This window comes from Cuculus canorus, chromosome 10 (genome assembly GCF_017976375.1).
Source record: "Cuculus canorus isolate bCucCan1 chromosome 10, bCucCan1.pri, whole genome shotgun sequence".
Lineage (NCBI taxonomy): Eukaryota > Metazoa > Chordata > Aves > Cuculiformes > Cuculidae > Cuculus > Cuculus canorus.
This window is the reverse complement of record NC_071410.1, coordinates 18,679,365-18,692,995: the sequence shown is the minus strand read 5'-3', so window position 1 is coordinate 18,692,995 and position 13,631 is coordinate 18,679,365. Positions and strand designations below refer to the sequence as shown.

The 13,631-nt window shown below is 43.3% G+C and overlaps 1 protein-coding gene across 4 annotated transcripts in view; it reads right to left on the bottom strand.

Annotated features, from left to right (window-relative positions):
* CAPN6 (calpain 6) overlaps positions 1–13,631 on the bottom strand; it is a 66,705-nt gene that overhangs the window by 19,039 nt on the left and 34,035 nt on the right. For 3 of the 4 annotated variants that reach the window (XM_054075878.1, XM_054075877.1, XM_054075879.1), the window contains 6 exons: positions 9,688–9,819; positions 8,998–9,206; positions 8,425–8,617; positions 4,641–4,834; positions 2,868–2,945; positions 1,793–1,988 (listed from right to left, as the gene is read on the bottom strand). In XM_054075878.1, the coding sequence (XP_053931853.1) occupies positions 1,793–1,988; positions 2,868–2,945; positions 4,641–4,834; positions 8,425–8,617; positions 8,998–9,206; positions 9,688–9,819 (1,002 nt within the window). Of the gene's footprint in view, positions 1–1,792; positions 1,989–2,867; positions 2,946–4,640; positions 4,835–8,424; positions 8,618–8,997; positions 9,207–9,687; positions 9,820–9,903; positions 10,040–13,631 lie in introns of those variants that run through there. The other variant, XM_054075880.1, reaches the window with a different exon arrangement.

Genomic DNA, 13,631 nt, shown 5'->3' with positions numbered 1-13,631 from the left:
TAGTTTGGGTTGGAAAGGACGTTAAAGCCCATGCAGTTCCAACCCCCTGCCATGGGCAGGGACACCTCCCACTAAATCAGGGTGCCCAAGGCCCATCCAACGTGGCCTTGAACACCTCCAGGGATGGGGCAGCCACAGCTTCCCTGGGCAACCTGGGCCAGTGCCTCACCACTCTCATCATGAAGAAATTCCTCTTTACATCTAGTCTAAATCTGCCCCTCTCAAGTTTATATCCATTCCTCCTTGTCCTACCACTACAAGCCTTTGTGAACAGCCCTCTCCAGCTTTCTTGAAGTTCCTTTCAGGTTCTGGAAGGTCACCATAAGGTCTCCTCGAAGCTTTCTCTTCTCCAGGCTGAACAACCCCAACTCTCTCAGCCTGTTGTCGTATGGGAGGTGCTCCAGCATCTGTGAGAGCTGTGTGAGTGCAAGGGCTCTCTCTTGGTCTAATGAGAGGTCTTTGATTATCTTTGATCTGATGACATTTCAGCTGTCCTAATGAATAACAATCTGGAACTCAGCAGGTGGCTGTAGGAATACATTTATACTCGACTTAAATTCCCTTACTTTAAAAAGGACTGGAAGCATCGCAATCCCTCTTTATACAGATAAACTTCACAGGAGGCCTCAGTTTCAGGCATTTCATTCAGGGAGAACAAACAGAGATTATCTCTAGACTGGTGGTACGTGCCACGGTAATTTATAACGGCCCTAAGCTAACATAAATATGTTCCAGTGCTGCTATTAAGAGCCTTTTAATCAACTAGCCTAGAGATAAAACTGGAATAAAAGGAATCTCCATTGCACCAGGCATCACACTCAATCGAAACGTATATTTTGTTCTCTGTGGCAGCTAAACACTTACAGTGAGACCCAGACAAGCACCTGGAATACGTCCAGAATCATACAGGGAAATATCTGAATAAAATCACCGTCTGGAGCTGTGGCTTTTCAATCTACACTTGTGTGACAGTGTGAGCTGGGGGTTGAGATTCACTCCTAGTCTAAACAGCAAAGGCTGCACTTCTCCAATATTCTGCTGTGAAGATATTGCAGACAGAGGGGTGCAGATAGAAACCTCCCCTACAAGTGCAGAGAAGCAGGCAGAAGGACATCTTCAATTCATCTAAAGGACGTAGTGAACTACAAAAGAACAGAAGGGTCAGTTTTCAAAGTAATAACTAAAGCACTAGGTGCTCAGATCTCATTGACAGTTATAGAAGTTTTATGCCTGGATTTGCATGCACTGGGATGAAAAGGACAGGAAGGTGAGAAACGGAGTAAGAAAGGATGAACAGCTAACCTGAATAGCTGGAAAGTTACCAGGCAGGATGAGAAACGGCAAATTCTGTAACGCTGATGAGAGTGTGAGCTTGGAGAAGAGAGACTTTCAGAATCTTAGATTAATGCAGAGATGCTAACTAGACAGAGTGGACCAAATCCTCAGGCTGTTTAAGGGCGTTACACGGATGGAGTTCTGGCAGTAAAAAAATCAGACTTGCTGCCTTTCTACAACTGGGAAATTGAAAGAAGTCCAAGGCAGGACTTTACTAATCCTGGTACAGCTGATTCACCAGCCCCAATGAAATCCTAAGCAAATATATAAACTCTTCTGAGAGGTTTCACAGAAATTACCGAAACGTGCACTGAACCAGCCTACTCCCAGAGGACAGACACTGGCAATGAGATCTCTCTTAAATAGTCACTGCCAGCTCGTAAATAGAGTGGATACTTCAGAAGTCCTAGCTAAAGTGGATACACTCCAATACCTCACAAAATATGAGGATTCCCACCTGGGGATTTTGAAGGAAGGTCTCTTTGTTATCAAAGCATCCACCAGAGCGATTTAGCAAGGGCTCTGAATTCTTTGTCCAAGCCCCATGCATCATTTTCTTCTCCCAGGTCTTGTGGATACTGAAGTAGGAGGTATTCACAATCCGGCAGATGTCCACATCAGTAAAATTCTTACACCAGTCCTCAAACGTCATCCTATTACATAGGGCAGCAGGAAAGTCATGGTTTATTTAAAAATAAACAGTGATACTCACACAAAGAGCCAAAATAACCCACAAACCCTTCCAATAATTTAAGAGGAGGCATTGCTCAGAGGACAAACTGATTCACTGGAAAGTTCTCCATGTAGAAGTACTTGTGAAGTCACAATCATTCTATCTCAGCACTTCATTTAAAAGAATATCACCTCAACGTGTTTGGTCAGCTCTGGTTTTATTCAGTTGCAGCACCTAAGCCTGAAGGATAGGTTGTATCTACCAGGCTGGATTTGATAACAGCAGACTTTTCATGCTGAGTGCTACCAGTCTACTGAAGAAGATGCCAGTGCTTCCATGTATCCAAGCTTCAAGAAGAGTAAAAATCATTAGAGTTCTACAGATCCTGAAGACTTCTCATCCTCGTGCTGGAAAGCACTGACAAATATGAAAATTCATTGGCTGGAATTGTATTTACAGATACTTCAGCCACAGCTGACCTAGAAATCCCACAGATAGGCACAGTAGTCAGTAAAAAGGAACAACGGTGTGTTCAATATTTGGCGTTCTGTCATGTAAACCAGCCCATGTGTTGTTTTGGATTCTGAGTGAATGTCCTAAATATAGATAGTCGATTTTGACAGCGTTTGAAACCTGTATTTACTAACAGCTACTAATTTTGCCATACTACTTTTTAATCCGCTTTTTCTGTTCTTTTCTGTCAACCCTTGAAAGTTTAAAAGAAACAGACTTTGTGCCAGGACTGGATAATCTTATCCATTTGGGGAAGTTTTTTTTTTAAAGCTGTTAAATGGCAGAATTAATGACAATTACTCAGGGTAGCCAGTATCTCCAAACCCTTCACATGGCTCTAACTCACCAGAACTCTCCATCATTCTCAAGAGTGAGTCCCAGGCTCTTACGTTCCGAAGTGCTAACTTTCTTCCACTCCTCAGAACTAAAAAAGGAAAAAAAAATAAACCAAAAAAAGCAAACCAAAACCTGGAAAAAAATATTGCAAATATAATTCTCTCGTGGCCCCTTGTTGTAAAGGTAACATTAAAAGTAACACTGGAATACTAAATGTACAGATGATGTTCAGGAAGAAAGTGTGGGGCTTACAAGGAGGGGTTTTAAAACATTACTTGATTTGAAAGCTGCTAAAAAAGAAAGAGATGAATGGGAAATTGGCACAACTAGAGCAGAACCTTAAATTGCCTTTGTCACACCGTCCCTTAGGACACTTAAACAACTGGTCTGGAAAGTTATACGAGATTGATTCCATTCCCTAAAAGCCCTTCAAAAGAAACCTGGCTTTTCTCCTCAGGAGCTTATTGAACAATTCACTTCTACCAGAGTATTCTCATTGTCTTTCAGTGTCCTTAAATGAAACAGGCCTGAGGTCTGAGTTTTCCCCAGAGAGCATTTGAAAAGAAACTGTTGCAGCAGGAGCCTAGTGTCCAGTTTCCAGAGTGATGCTGCATGGCACAGACGCTTCATTGCTGGCATTAGCATATAACTTACATGCTCTGCAATGTCCCCTGGAGGCACCTGCCTCTTTCCACTGACTGCAGGGGAGCACAGGATCCTACATGCAAGCATTTTGATGCTTAAATCACACAATATGATAGAAGGCAGCATGAACCCCTTCCTTAATGTGCTACATTAGACGAACAGAGCCACAACTCCTCACTCCCTTTCCAAAAGTACTCAGAGGATAAAACTGAACCTGGTCAGCAGGATGGAAGGGAGGCTGCGTGCTGTAATGGAGATTTCCTTAAGCTGTCTGGAGATTCTCAATGTAATTCTGTCAAGACAAAACCCAAGTGCCAACCTCAGAGTCCTTGGTGCTTCCACTGGAACGAGTGGCAGCTAGCACAAGGGCTAGTGGAGAACCACGAGCCTTAAGTTAAATGAGACACAGTAGCTCTTGTTCACATTCTTTGCTTTTCACCTGGACCAAACTCTTTGAGAATAATAGATGTTTGCTAGCTGAAGTGTGGAAGATAAGAACACTGTATGCTGTTGTTAAGAACATTGCATTATTAAATGCTAACAGTGACTGGGAAGCATAGGGTACAGCTGTAACATCCTAGTTAAATCCTGTTCATGTGTAAATTGCCAGTAATGGAATACATCCCCTCCAGCAATCGTTTCTGTCTCTGTAGGGGTGCCTGCTAAGCTCCTGGCTCACATTAAAATTCATTAGAAAATAATATAAGAACTCACAAATGTGCAATTTTACAGCATTTTATACCAGTCACTTAAATTACCAACGAATAAACAACTTATACCACCCCCAACAGCTAGCAATTACAGATGAGAAACTGAGTCACAGACAAACATTGGTGGTGAAGCTGGGAGCAAACCTTATGTTCTTGGCTCATCACCTTAATCATCAGCTATTTTCCTGCTTAGGCTTCAGTGTGCCAGAACAACAACGTATACAGTGATCTAAGGCCCAGGAAACCATTACCTTCCAGCTCCACAGGATATATCCCTTCGCTATACTTGGGAAGAGATGGCACGACGGTTCAGCCGTCACCGAGCGCCACAGACTCATGTGGTGTCTCACAGTGGTTAACCATGTATCTAATGCCCAGTGGCCCTAATCACAGTTTTGTTCCTTTGAGACTGGATTTGCAGCACTTACTTGTCGCTCCAGGCACCATTCCACTCTCTTTTTCCCCAGGGATTCCTCAGCCTGATCATGAACAGCTTTTCTGCCTTAAAAGAGAATATGAGCCTTTCTCCAAGGCGCAGCTTCCGAATTGCAGTAACTGAGTAGGCATGACCGATGATAAGTCCTGTCTCTGTCTCCGCTTCATTGGGAATGCCAGAGGAAGCCTTTAGCACAAAGAACAACAAGAAAAAAAAAAGAGAACTCACATCACGGAGGGCACCTGACAGCCACACGTGCAAGGGGCAGGATGGACAAGGTTTGTTTTCTTTCTCAGAGCTATATGTTCCCTTCCCAAGTGATTTGTCTGTGGAGGAAAACAATAGCACTTGGGCTCAAAACTGGTGTCTCACTAATTTGGTCTTTTGCATGGCAGTGCCAGACAAGTTTGAGCAGAGAGAAGCCCCAAGCACAGGAGAATACTCCCTACTACAGGCATTGTCCCCTCCTGGCCTCAGAATCAAACACTAGGCTGATGGACAACCTTTATCAGCCCTTGTCATCTTTACAACAGAGCTCTTCTGGATATTGGTGACTGTCCTTGACTGGACACTGAGGACCTCAGGATTTAGCTGATGAGTTTCTGTGCTGGAGTAAATTTGATACCAGGAAGAGCTACTGGCAGTAGGTGAAAATAGAAGGCACAAGAAAGAAAACTTTCTAGCCATTTGTCAGACCTTTCCTGTAACTCATGCGTGCCCTACAAGGGTTCTCTCACAGGACAACTGGCAGATCTGCAGGCTTTCTTAGGAACTGTGTTTGCTCCTCCCAGACTTCACTTAAGAAGTCTAGTTTCTAGCAGCGATGAGGCAGTAAAGTGCCCTGCTGTATCACCTAGGCTTGATCAGATGTTGATCTAAGAATACACAATTGTCAAGCTCTGAAAAAGACCACAATTTCATTCAATGCATCCAGATCACAATCTCCTGAGTGCATCTGAAAACAGAAAAGCAGTATCATATAAAGATACTGGAATTGCTTTGAATGATTGGCCCTTTACAAAACCAGTACAATAGCAACACACACTGGGCAGGATGCTGGAAAAAGTAAAGCTATGCCATTGTTATTACCCTTCTTTTAAGCAATAAGCAATCCAAATGGTCATGCCTCTGGATTCATCACATCCTCACTGGAGCCAGCTTAGGCATCTTTGCACAGAGCCATATCCAGAGTCTCTCTCTCACCTGCACTATACTATAACCCACTGGGCCTGAAGATACTCACTCCCTTGGACAGCAGGGAAGGAAGACTTGACGCAGTGCAGATCCTTGCCTGTAATCTTATAATAAACTAATTAAGAGCTTGATCATCAGGGAAGCCTTTGCTCTGTAGAGTTGGGAAATGCACACATTATTTTCTAAGATCTTTTTACCCATTTCAAAATTTCTCTGGTGTGAACAGACAGGTTCTCCTAAGGCAGGTGTTGCACTGATACAACAGCGTTCAATCCCCAAAGATAAGAAATCAGTAAAGAAAAAAAAAAAAAATAGAAATTTATAACAAATTGGTACTGACAGATGCTCTGGCAACCGTGAGACTCTCGCCAAGACCTCTTTGCCTTTCACTGACAACAGCTCCTAAAGAATCAGCTCATGTGTTACACCAAGATCGGCTGACGTTTCCAGTGGGTTTGGGCTTTCTCCAATGTAACACTTTCGCTTGCATTTTTCACAGCTAAAAGCAAACAAGAGTTCTTGAGAGCATGGGAGTCTGTAACCTCTCCTGCTGCCTTTATTATCCCTCAGGCTTATCTTACTGCTGGGCTGAATTTCCCACCTCATTCTGAAGATATTTACTTTTTATTCAAATGAGATATTTAAAGATCTACTGTCTGTTCAAATTTCTAAACGGTGAAGCTCAGAGCTATTTTGTAATCCAAGGAAAATGATGACATGTTTGGAAGTAGCAATGAATCCACTTGAATATTAAATATTCTATACCTAGCGAGGTTTACTTTGTGTATAATACATCTATCAGAAAGTGATAAATGCAGATGAGTCAAGCCAAACCAACAGGAACAGCCGCTATGTAATCAATGTTTAGGAGCATCTGTGTTTAATTTAACAGGCAGAAATTTAATGCCAGGAAGAAGTGAGAGTATTAAAATTGTCCAATTAATTGCTTTTTAAAATATGACTCCCTGTCCTTAGCTTATCTCCAAAAGTACATTAAGAAATTGAACTGCCTCAGCATTTAGGAGCAACCTATCATCCTAGAAACAATGTTTACAACAACAATTATAGAATCACAGAATAATTTTGGTTGAAAGGGACCTCAAAGATCATTGAGTTCCAAGCCCCCTGCCATGGGCAGGGACACCTCCACTGGACCAGGTTGCTCAAAGCCCCATCCACAACTTCTCCAGGCAACCTTTTCCAGTGCTTCACCACCCTCACAGTAAAGAATTTCCTCCTAACATATAATCTAAATCTATCCTCTTTCATCTTAAAACTGTTACCTCTCATCCTATCATGTCCTTGTAAAAAGTCCCTCTCCAGCTTTCCTCTAGCCCCTTTCAGTACACGAAGGTCGCTATAAGGTCTCCTTGTAGCCATCTCTTTTCCAGGCTGAACAACCCCAGCTCCCTCAGCCTTTCTTCATCAGGGAGGTGCTTCAGCTCTCCGATCCCCTTTGTGGCTCTCTGGACCTGCTTCAACAGGTTCACATCTTTCCTGAGCTGAGTGCTTCAGAGCTGAATGTAGGACTCCAGGAGAAGTCTCACCAGAGCAGAGTAGAGGGGCAGAACCACCTCCCCCAAATTGCCGGCCACACTTCGTTTGAACTCTGCAAATACTAGAAGAATCCCTTTCCTGCAGGTTGAGCTTTAAATATTATTTAAAAGCAATATTTTAGGAAATATTCAGGTGCCGTGGCAGTTTGTTAGCCCTCCATGTGCAGTAACAGCTCCAGACAAGATGAGAATTTCAGTGCTATCCAGTCACAGCCTGAAATTGCAGGCTTTGATAGTAGACAAGTTAAGCCTATTGTGACTGGTGTCCCTCCCACAGCAAGGGGCTGTGCAAGGCCCTTGTCTGCCTGTGGTTTGTGAAGTACACAGCACCCTTTGAGAAGTGCTACTCATTTGCCTTCCAGTGCCTCAAGTGAATGGAGAAAGGTAAATCTTCCATAGAGGCCACTCCTGGGGAAGCCAGACCCTCTCTACTAAGGGAACTTCTGGGTCATGGCCTCCTAATGCAGGCATCTGCGTTGGCTGCCTCACACTGGCCAGCACAAGCAAGCTTTGCTGGTTAATTCTAATTGAGAGTCTTATAACAAACAGTACTGCCTGAATAACTGAGCTCAGCCTTTCATCTCAGCTCCTTCCACTGATGACATAACTGCATCATTACAACCAAAGTCAAGAAGCGTCATCAGCTCAGGGCCAGCAGAACTGTTTTCAGTAAACAGATTTCCTTAAGAATTAAAGAAATTGAACCTTGCCATCTGGCCCGCAAATTAGGGCATTCTAGGTGGATTAACATCGGGTCAATACACAACTTTGACCATTCGGAAAGAATAGCATTTCAGATCCACAGTAAAGTGGCAGCACAAATGGCCTTCCAGCATTGTGATTGTATTTAGTGGCTCCTGAGTTGTACTTGGCTGATAGCACTGCCAGCTTGCTAGCTCATTCCATGCAAAGCTTTTCCAAAGCATACAAATTAAGGACGTACTCAATATACTAATAATGGTATCTTCTCCAGATTTTTTTTTTTTCATTGAAATGAACTCTCAAAATCCAGCTCTCTGTACATACCGTAATGGAACAGCTGATCAGCCCTCCTCTTTTATGCACTTTCAGCAAGTCTTCAAACAGCTTCATCTGCTCAGAGATAATCTCACCATACTTGCCCTGTGCCAAATCAATAGATTCTGCCACTGCTCCAGTGAAATCCACAATTGCATCTGCAGCGCTGCCTCCATCTAGGGCTTCATAAGATCCAGCCAGCCTGGAGATAACACAGAACATTCTCAGTCACCAAGTGGCTGCAAGAAGTGCTCTAATTTGGCTTGAATACAGGTAATAGATTTGTGTCTCACCAAGGAAAAAATAGATCAGAATAAAACAGCAGATTGCAGATAAACCTTTGCTGGGTTTCTAGAAAAATAATGTAATAATCCTTAAGGCTAAGGGCCGTTGAAATAGAGTACATTGCACTCACTCATGATTCACATCCTCCACGCCAATTAAAGGAGGATTTTACAATATTTTTTTAGGTTCTGTGCAGCAAACCTAAAACCCATGGAAAGTATGATAGAGTGGAAAGACAAAACACATAGATAGAAGGGACAGCACTGAGGACTAAAAGGACAATGAACTAGCTCTTACTTTGCATAAGCTTTCTCCAGTAATGCACTCCAGAATTCATTTTTCACATTGGAATGGCAGTAGATCAACCTCCCGTCCATTGTTGGCAGCAGATCATCAACAACCACCTCTGTCCATTCTCCAAAGCACCAGAAACGGAAACGGAAAATCCCAGCATATTTCTCTGGGTTTTTAGGGTCCCATTCTTGCTCATTAAAGTCTGGAATCACCTAAGAAACCATGCAAGGGAAAGTTTACCAGATGCATTACGTTAAGATTTATCAGAAGGATGCTGCCCTGGAGCCTCCACTGTGCTGGTGTCCAGCTTCACGAGCAGCTGACCTTAAAGAGATGAAGCAGTAAAAAAAAGAGGGTGAATTTGATATAAAGTCAACCATAGACCCAATTCAAAGGATGTTTTAGGAACGTAAAATTCAAATTGACCTGTAGAGAAAGACAAACAAAATCTATTGCACTCTCTGGCTTTGCTATGTCTCTTCTTTGGTGCTCTACAAGACCGTGGAGTGAGGAGGTCTCATAACATGAAAAAAGAACTTCTAAAGAAAGGGAAGATTTGAGTCCACCGAAATTCACCACTCATCAATGGCACTCATCAATTCTCAATTAGAGAAAAAAACACTGGCTGAGAGGCAGGGATACAACCAAGGTTTATTAGTTTAATTTCATGCACCAAGCACATTGATCACATACCTGCTGCCAGAGGGTCTTCCTCAGAGCCAAGCAAGAGCATGCAGCTACAAACCAGCAGTTCCCCAGTGTGCCTTGGTGTAAGTCATGAGAGCTGATTCCATTCACAAACAGGTAGGGATCTTCACAGAGGTCCTAACAAAGCAAACCAGAGATTACTGGAGACTCCACTCCAGAAATGATTGCAGCACCCTCCCAGCTATTCCTCTCCACACTTACTCTGCATCTCATTCACGCTGAAGTGTGCAGGAAGTCTAAAAACCCACTGGCACTCGGTATATTTGGAAGTCAGTGTATACAAGATTATTTAAGTTCTTACAAGCAGATAGTATTGCCTTATCTAAACATCAGGATGAGGTCTCCCCTCAGCCTCCTCCTCTGCAGGCTAAACAGCCCCAGATCCCTCAGCTGCTCCTCATATGACTTGTGATCCAGACCTTCGTTCACCAGCCTCACCACCCTTCTCTGGACGAGCTCCAGCCCCTCAACGTTTGCCTTGTAACTGAGAGGCCCAAACCTGAACACAGGATTTGAGATGCGGCCCTACCAACATCGAGAAAAAGGGGACAATCCCTTCCCTGCTCCTGCTGACCACACCATTTCTGATATAAGCCAGAATGCTGTTGGCCTTCTTGGCCCCCTGGGCCACTGCTGGCCCATGTTCAGCTGCTGTTGACCAGCATTGCCACATCCTTTACCACTGGGCAGCTTTCCCAAGCCTGGAGCATTGCATGGGGTTGTTGTGCCCAAAGTGCTGTGACCCAGCACTTGCCCTTGTTGAACATCATACTGCTGGCCTTGGCTCACTGAGCCAGCCTGTCCCCATTCCTCTGTGGGGCCTTCCTTCAAGTGATGTGGAACCTACTGGTTTCAACCTAGCGATTGCCCATTACACTCTTGTGTGAATCATTGCTTTTCCTGACTGGTTGAGAGGATGGAAGATCAGACAGTGGTAAGAAATTCTGCTCTTCCACAGTATGAGAACATCCCCACATTTCAACACCCTGGAAAGGAAATGATTTTATATCCAGGCACTGGAAATGCAGAATAAGACACTCCCTCTCACCTCAAAATGACAGGAGACTCCAAATTCACTGCAGTCTTTCTGGTGTATTATCAGCAGCAGAATAAGAAGCTGCACTCCTTACCTCATGGATTTTCACTGACCTTTGATAATTATAGATGGTGATCCCAAAATACCAAGGCTGCAACCCAAGCCTGGCTACACACCACAGGCACGTCAAAACCTCTCAGCCTTCCCTTTGATGGGACTGTGACAAATCAGTGCCAGCTGAACTTATTTTCAGAGTAGAGAACCACCTCAGTGCTGAGCTGAAGGCCTGTTTTCCCGGGCAGGTTTAGCAGATGACAGCCTGAAGTCAGCTCACAGTATGTAATGCATGGAGCTGCTGCTGTTTCCTTTAAGAAAATGATATTTTTGGCACGAGAATTTTCTCATTAAATAACAATTGGTAGGAATTTTAAACGCCTCTTGGGAAACAAGTAGCTGATCATTATATGACGCTGTTCCTCTGTCAGCATTCCTTACATGTGTCTTTACTTAGAGACATTTCAAAGCTTGTTAACAGACTTCAACAAAATTCTGAATAACCAAATGGTGCCTATGAAGAAAACTGACCACGTACAAGCTACTCATCTCCATCATGGACAGATTAATTCAATCTGCCCAGCTGCTCTGATAGGCAATGGTAACAGGGAATTCAGGCTAGCGCTTTGGCTGATGTGAATCAACTCAGTTGCCTGTTGGAGTGGTTGACATCAGTTGACTGCTTGGCTTTTACAGAGGTAGCACACATTCCAAACCCAGCTTGGGCAGGCTCAAGTTTCATATCTCATATCCATGCATCTCTGGAAGTAACAATTTCTAGTTTGTTTTCCCTTTCAAAATGTAATTTTGTTAGCATAATAAACAGGAGATTAAATGAGCCTTCAGGGTTAAAATTGTCCAAACTTTCCTGTTCCTACAGGAAGCAAAAACTCTCATTGGTCTTCAAAGAAACTAAGCACTACCGTGTATTACAAATATCATCTCTTATTTGGTTTGCTTTGCTAAAAATAACTACATTACACTGATTTTTTTTTTCTTTTTAATTGAAGTGTGTCTCACATCTCATGCAGTCCTCAGATAAAAAACAGAGAGCAGCATGTGTCAGCTGCCAGACATATGGATGAGGTTAGCATTTGTTGATCGCTGGGGTCCAAAGCAAACATGGAACAGCAGAACTTAGAAACAGCACCTCCCTGTTTCCACCAGAGTCACTAAAATCTTCAGGATCCAGCTTGATAAACCCTTTCTTATTAACGTGCCTAGGAGACCTGGACTTCTGAGACAGTGCAAGAAAATTACATTAGCTCTGTTTCTCTTGTCATTAATCACAGCCATTATAACAGCTTCTATGATGACTGTCACTGTGTGGCTCCGATAAGATGCACAATAATAGCTTGGTGGAAGCTATAGGTAATTTCAGATGTTTGCTCTCTTCCGGGCTTTTTGCTTTGCACCACTCATGCAGCATAGCAAATTCTAAGGAACATATTCGAGATGGATTAGCTATCTAAGCCACAATTCCCCCAACACAGTTAGGAATGTGCTACTTAAATAGACTTTGTGTGGATGTTTGAGCATTTTTGGTTGCCCCTAACACGTAAAAAAACCCAAAAGACAACACACCTAAAAAACCATCACCTTTCCATCAATGGTCCCAGCAATGATAGTTTAGGATACCTGAGGACCAAGCCAACTACCGTTAGAGGCATTACAAGGAATAGAGAGTGTCATGACTGTTCAAGGCCAGGTTGGATAGGCCTTGGGCAGCCTGATCTAGGGGGACATGCCCCTGCGCGTCACAGGGGAGTTGGAACTGGATGATCTTTAAGGTCCCTTCCAACCCAAACTATTCTCTGATTCCATGGGATGCGGCCTGGGCATTTCAGGAGACTTGAGGTCTTCTCTCCCTTGCAACCTAAGCACCCGGGCTCTGAGTTCCACTAGAAACACTTCCTTTGCTAACATCCTAATCCTTCTTCTTAGGGTCAGCCTGCATCATCTGTGATGTAAAAAGGAGAAATATCTCCATACTTCCAAGAAAAAGTTTAAAGAAGCTACTGAGTCTTATCATATATCATTAACATACAATGCAATAGCCACACTATTTCTGACACAACATTGCTAATAAAAGCAGGTTTTGTATTATTTATGCCCACAGGGAGCATTCTGCCATCCAAGATGCAAAGCTTTCCGCAGTCCTTCCCTTATGCGTGTGCATAATAAAATAAATACCATCTGCAAGAACTATAATTAGGCTGTAGCGAGTCTGAAAGTGAGCTAAGAGGTTACAGGGGCTCACGGTTCTGCTGAAAACCCTAATGCTCTTACTTTCATACCGGGCATCCATTTGGATGACATAAGTCTTTCTGTGTCACCTTCTATGCTTGCTGCACTGTGTAGGCTCAAAATATCTGACGTTTAGTGTTCTCAAACACTGACGCTGTGAGAAATAAAAGTGGTTCACAGACCTCTTTTTGTGATTTTAATTGGTTCGTCTCTTTGTAACAAAGCAAGTAAATGAACTGGTTAATGAGCAGACTGGGAGAACATGGAGCAGTCTGGTGATAAGAAACTAGAGTAGGATCACAGGAAACAAGTGGGAGACACCTTGACAAGTTTAGTCAGCTGCAACAATTGCCCAATGTCCAAATTGGCTGTCTCCAACCTACTTGAGACTGGGAAGAACAGTCAGTTACCCTTCCTTCTACAACAGCCCCTTATATAATCTAAAACCCTCTAGCAAGTCTTTCTTCTCTAGTCTTAATAACTGGTCCTTCATGTTTTGTACCACTAGTGAAATGTAGTCCCTAAATCCAGACACTGGGCTCCAAATGATGCTTTAGCAGTGCTGAGAAGAGCTTGATGCTCTTGCTTACTG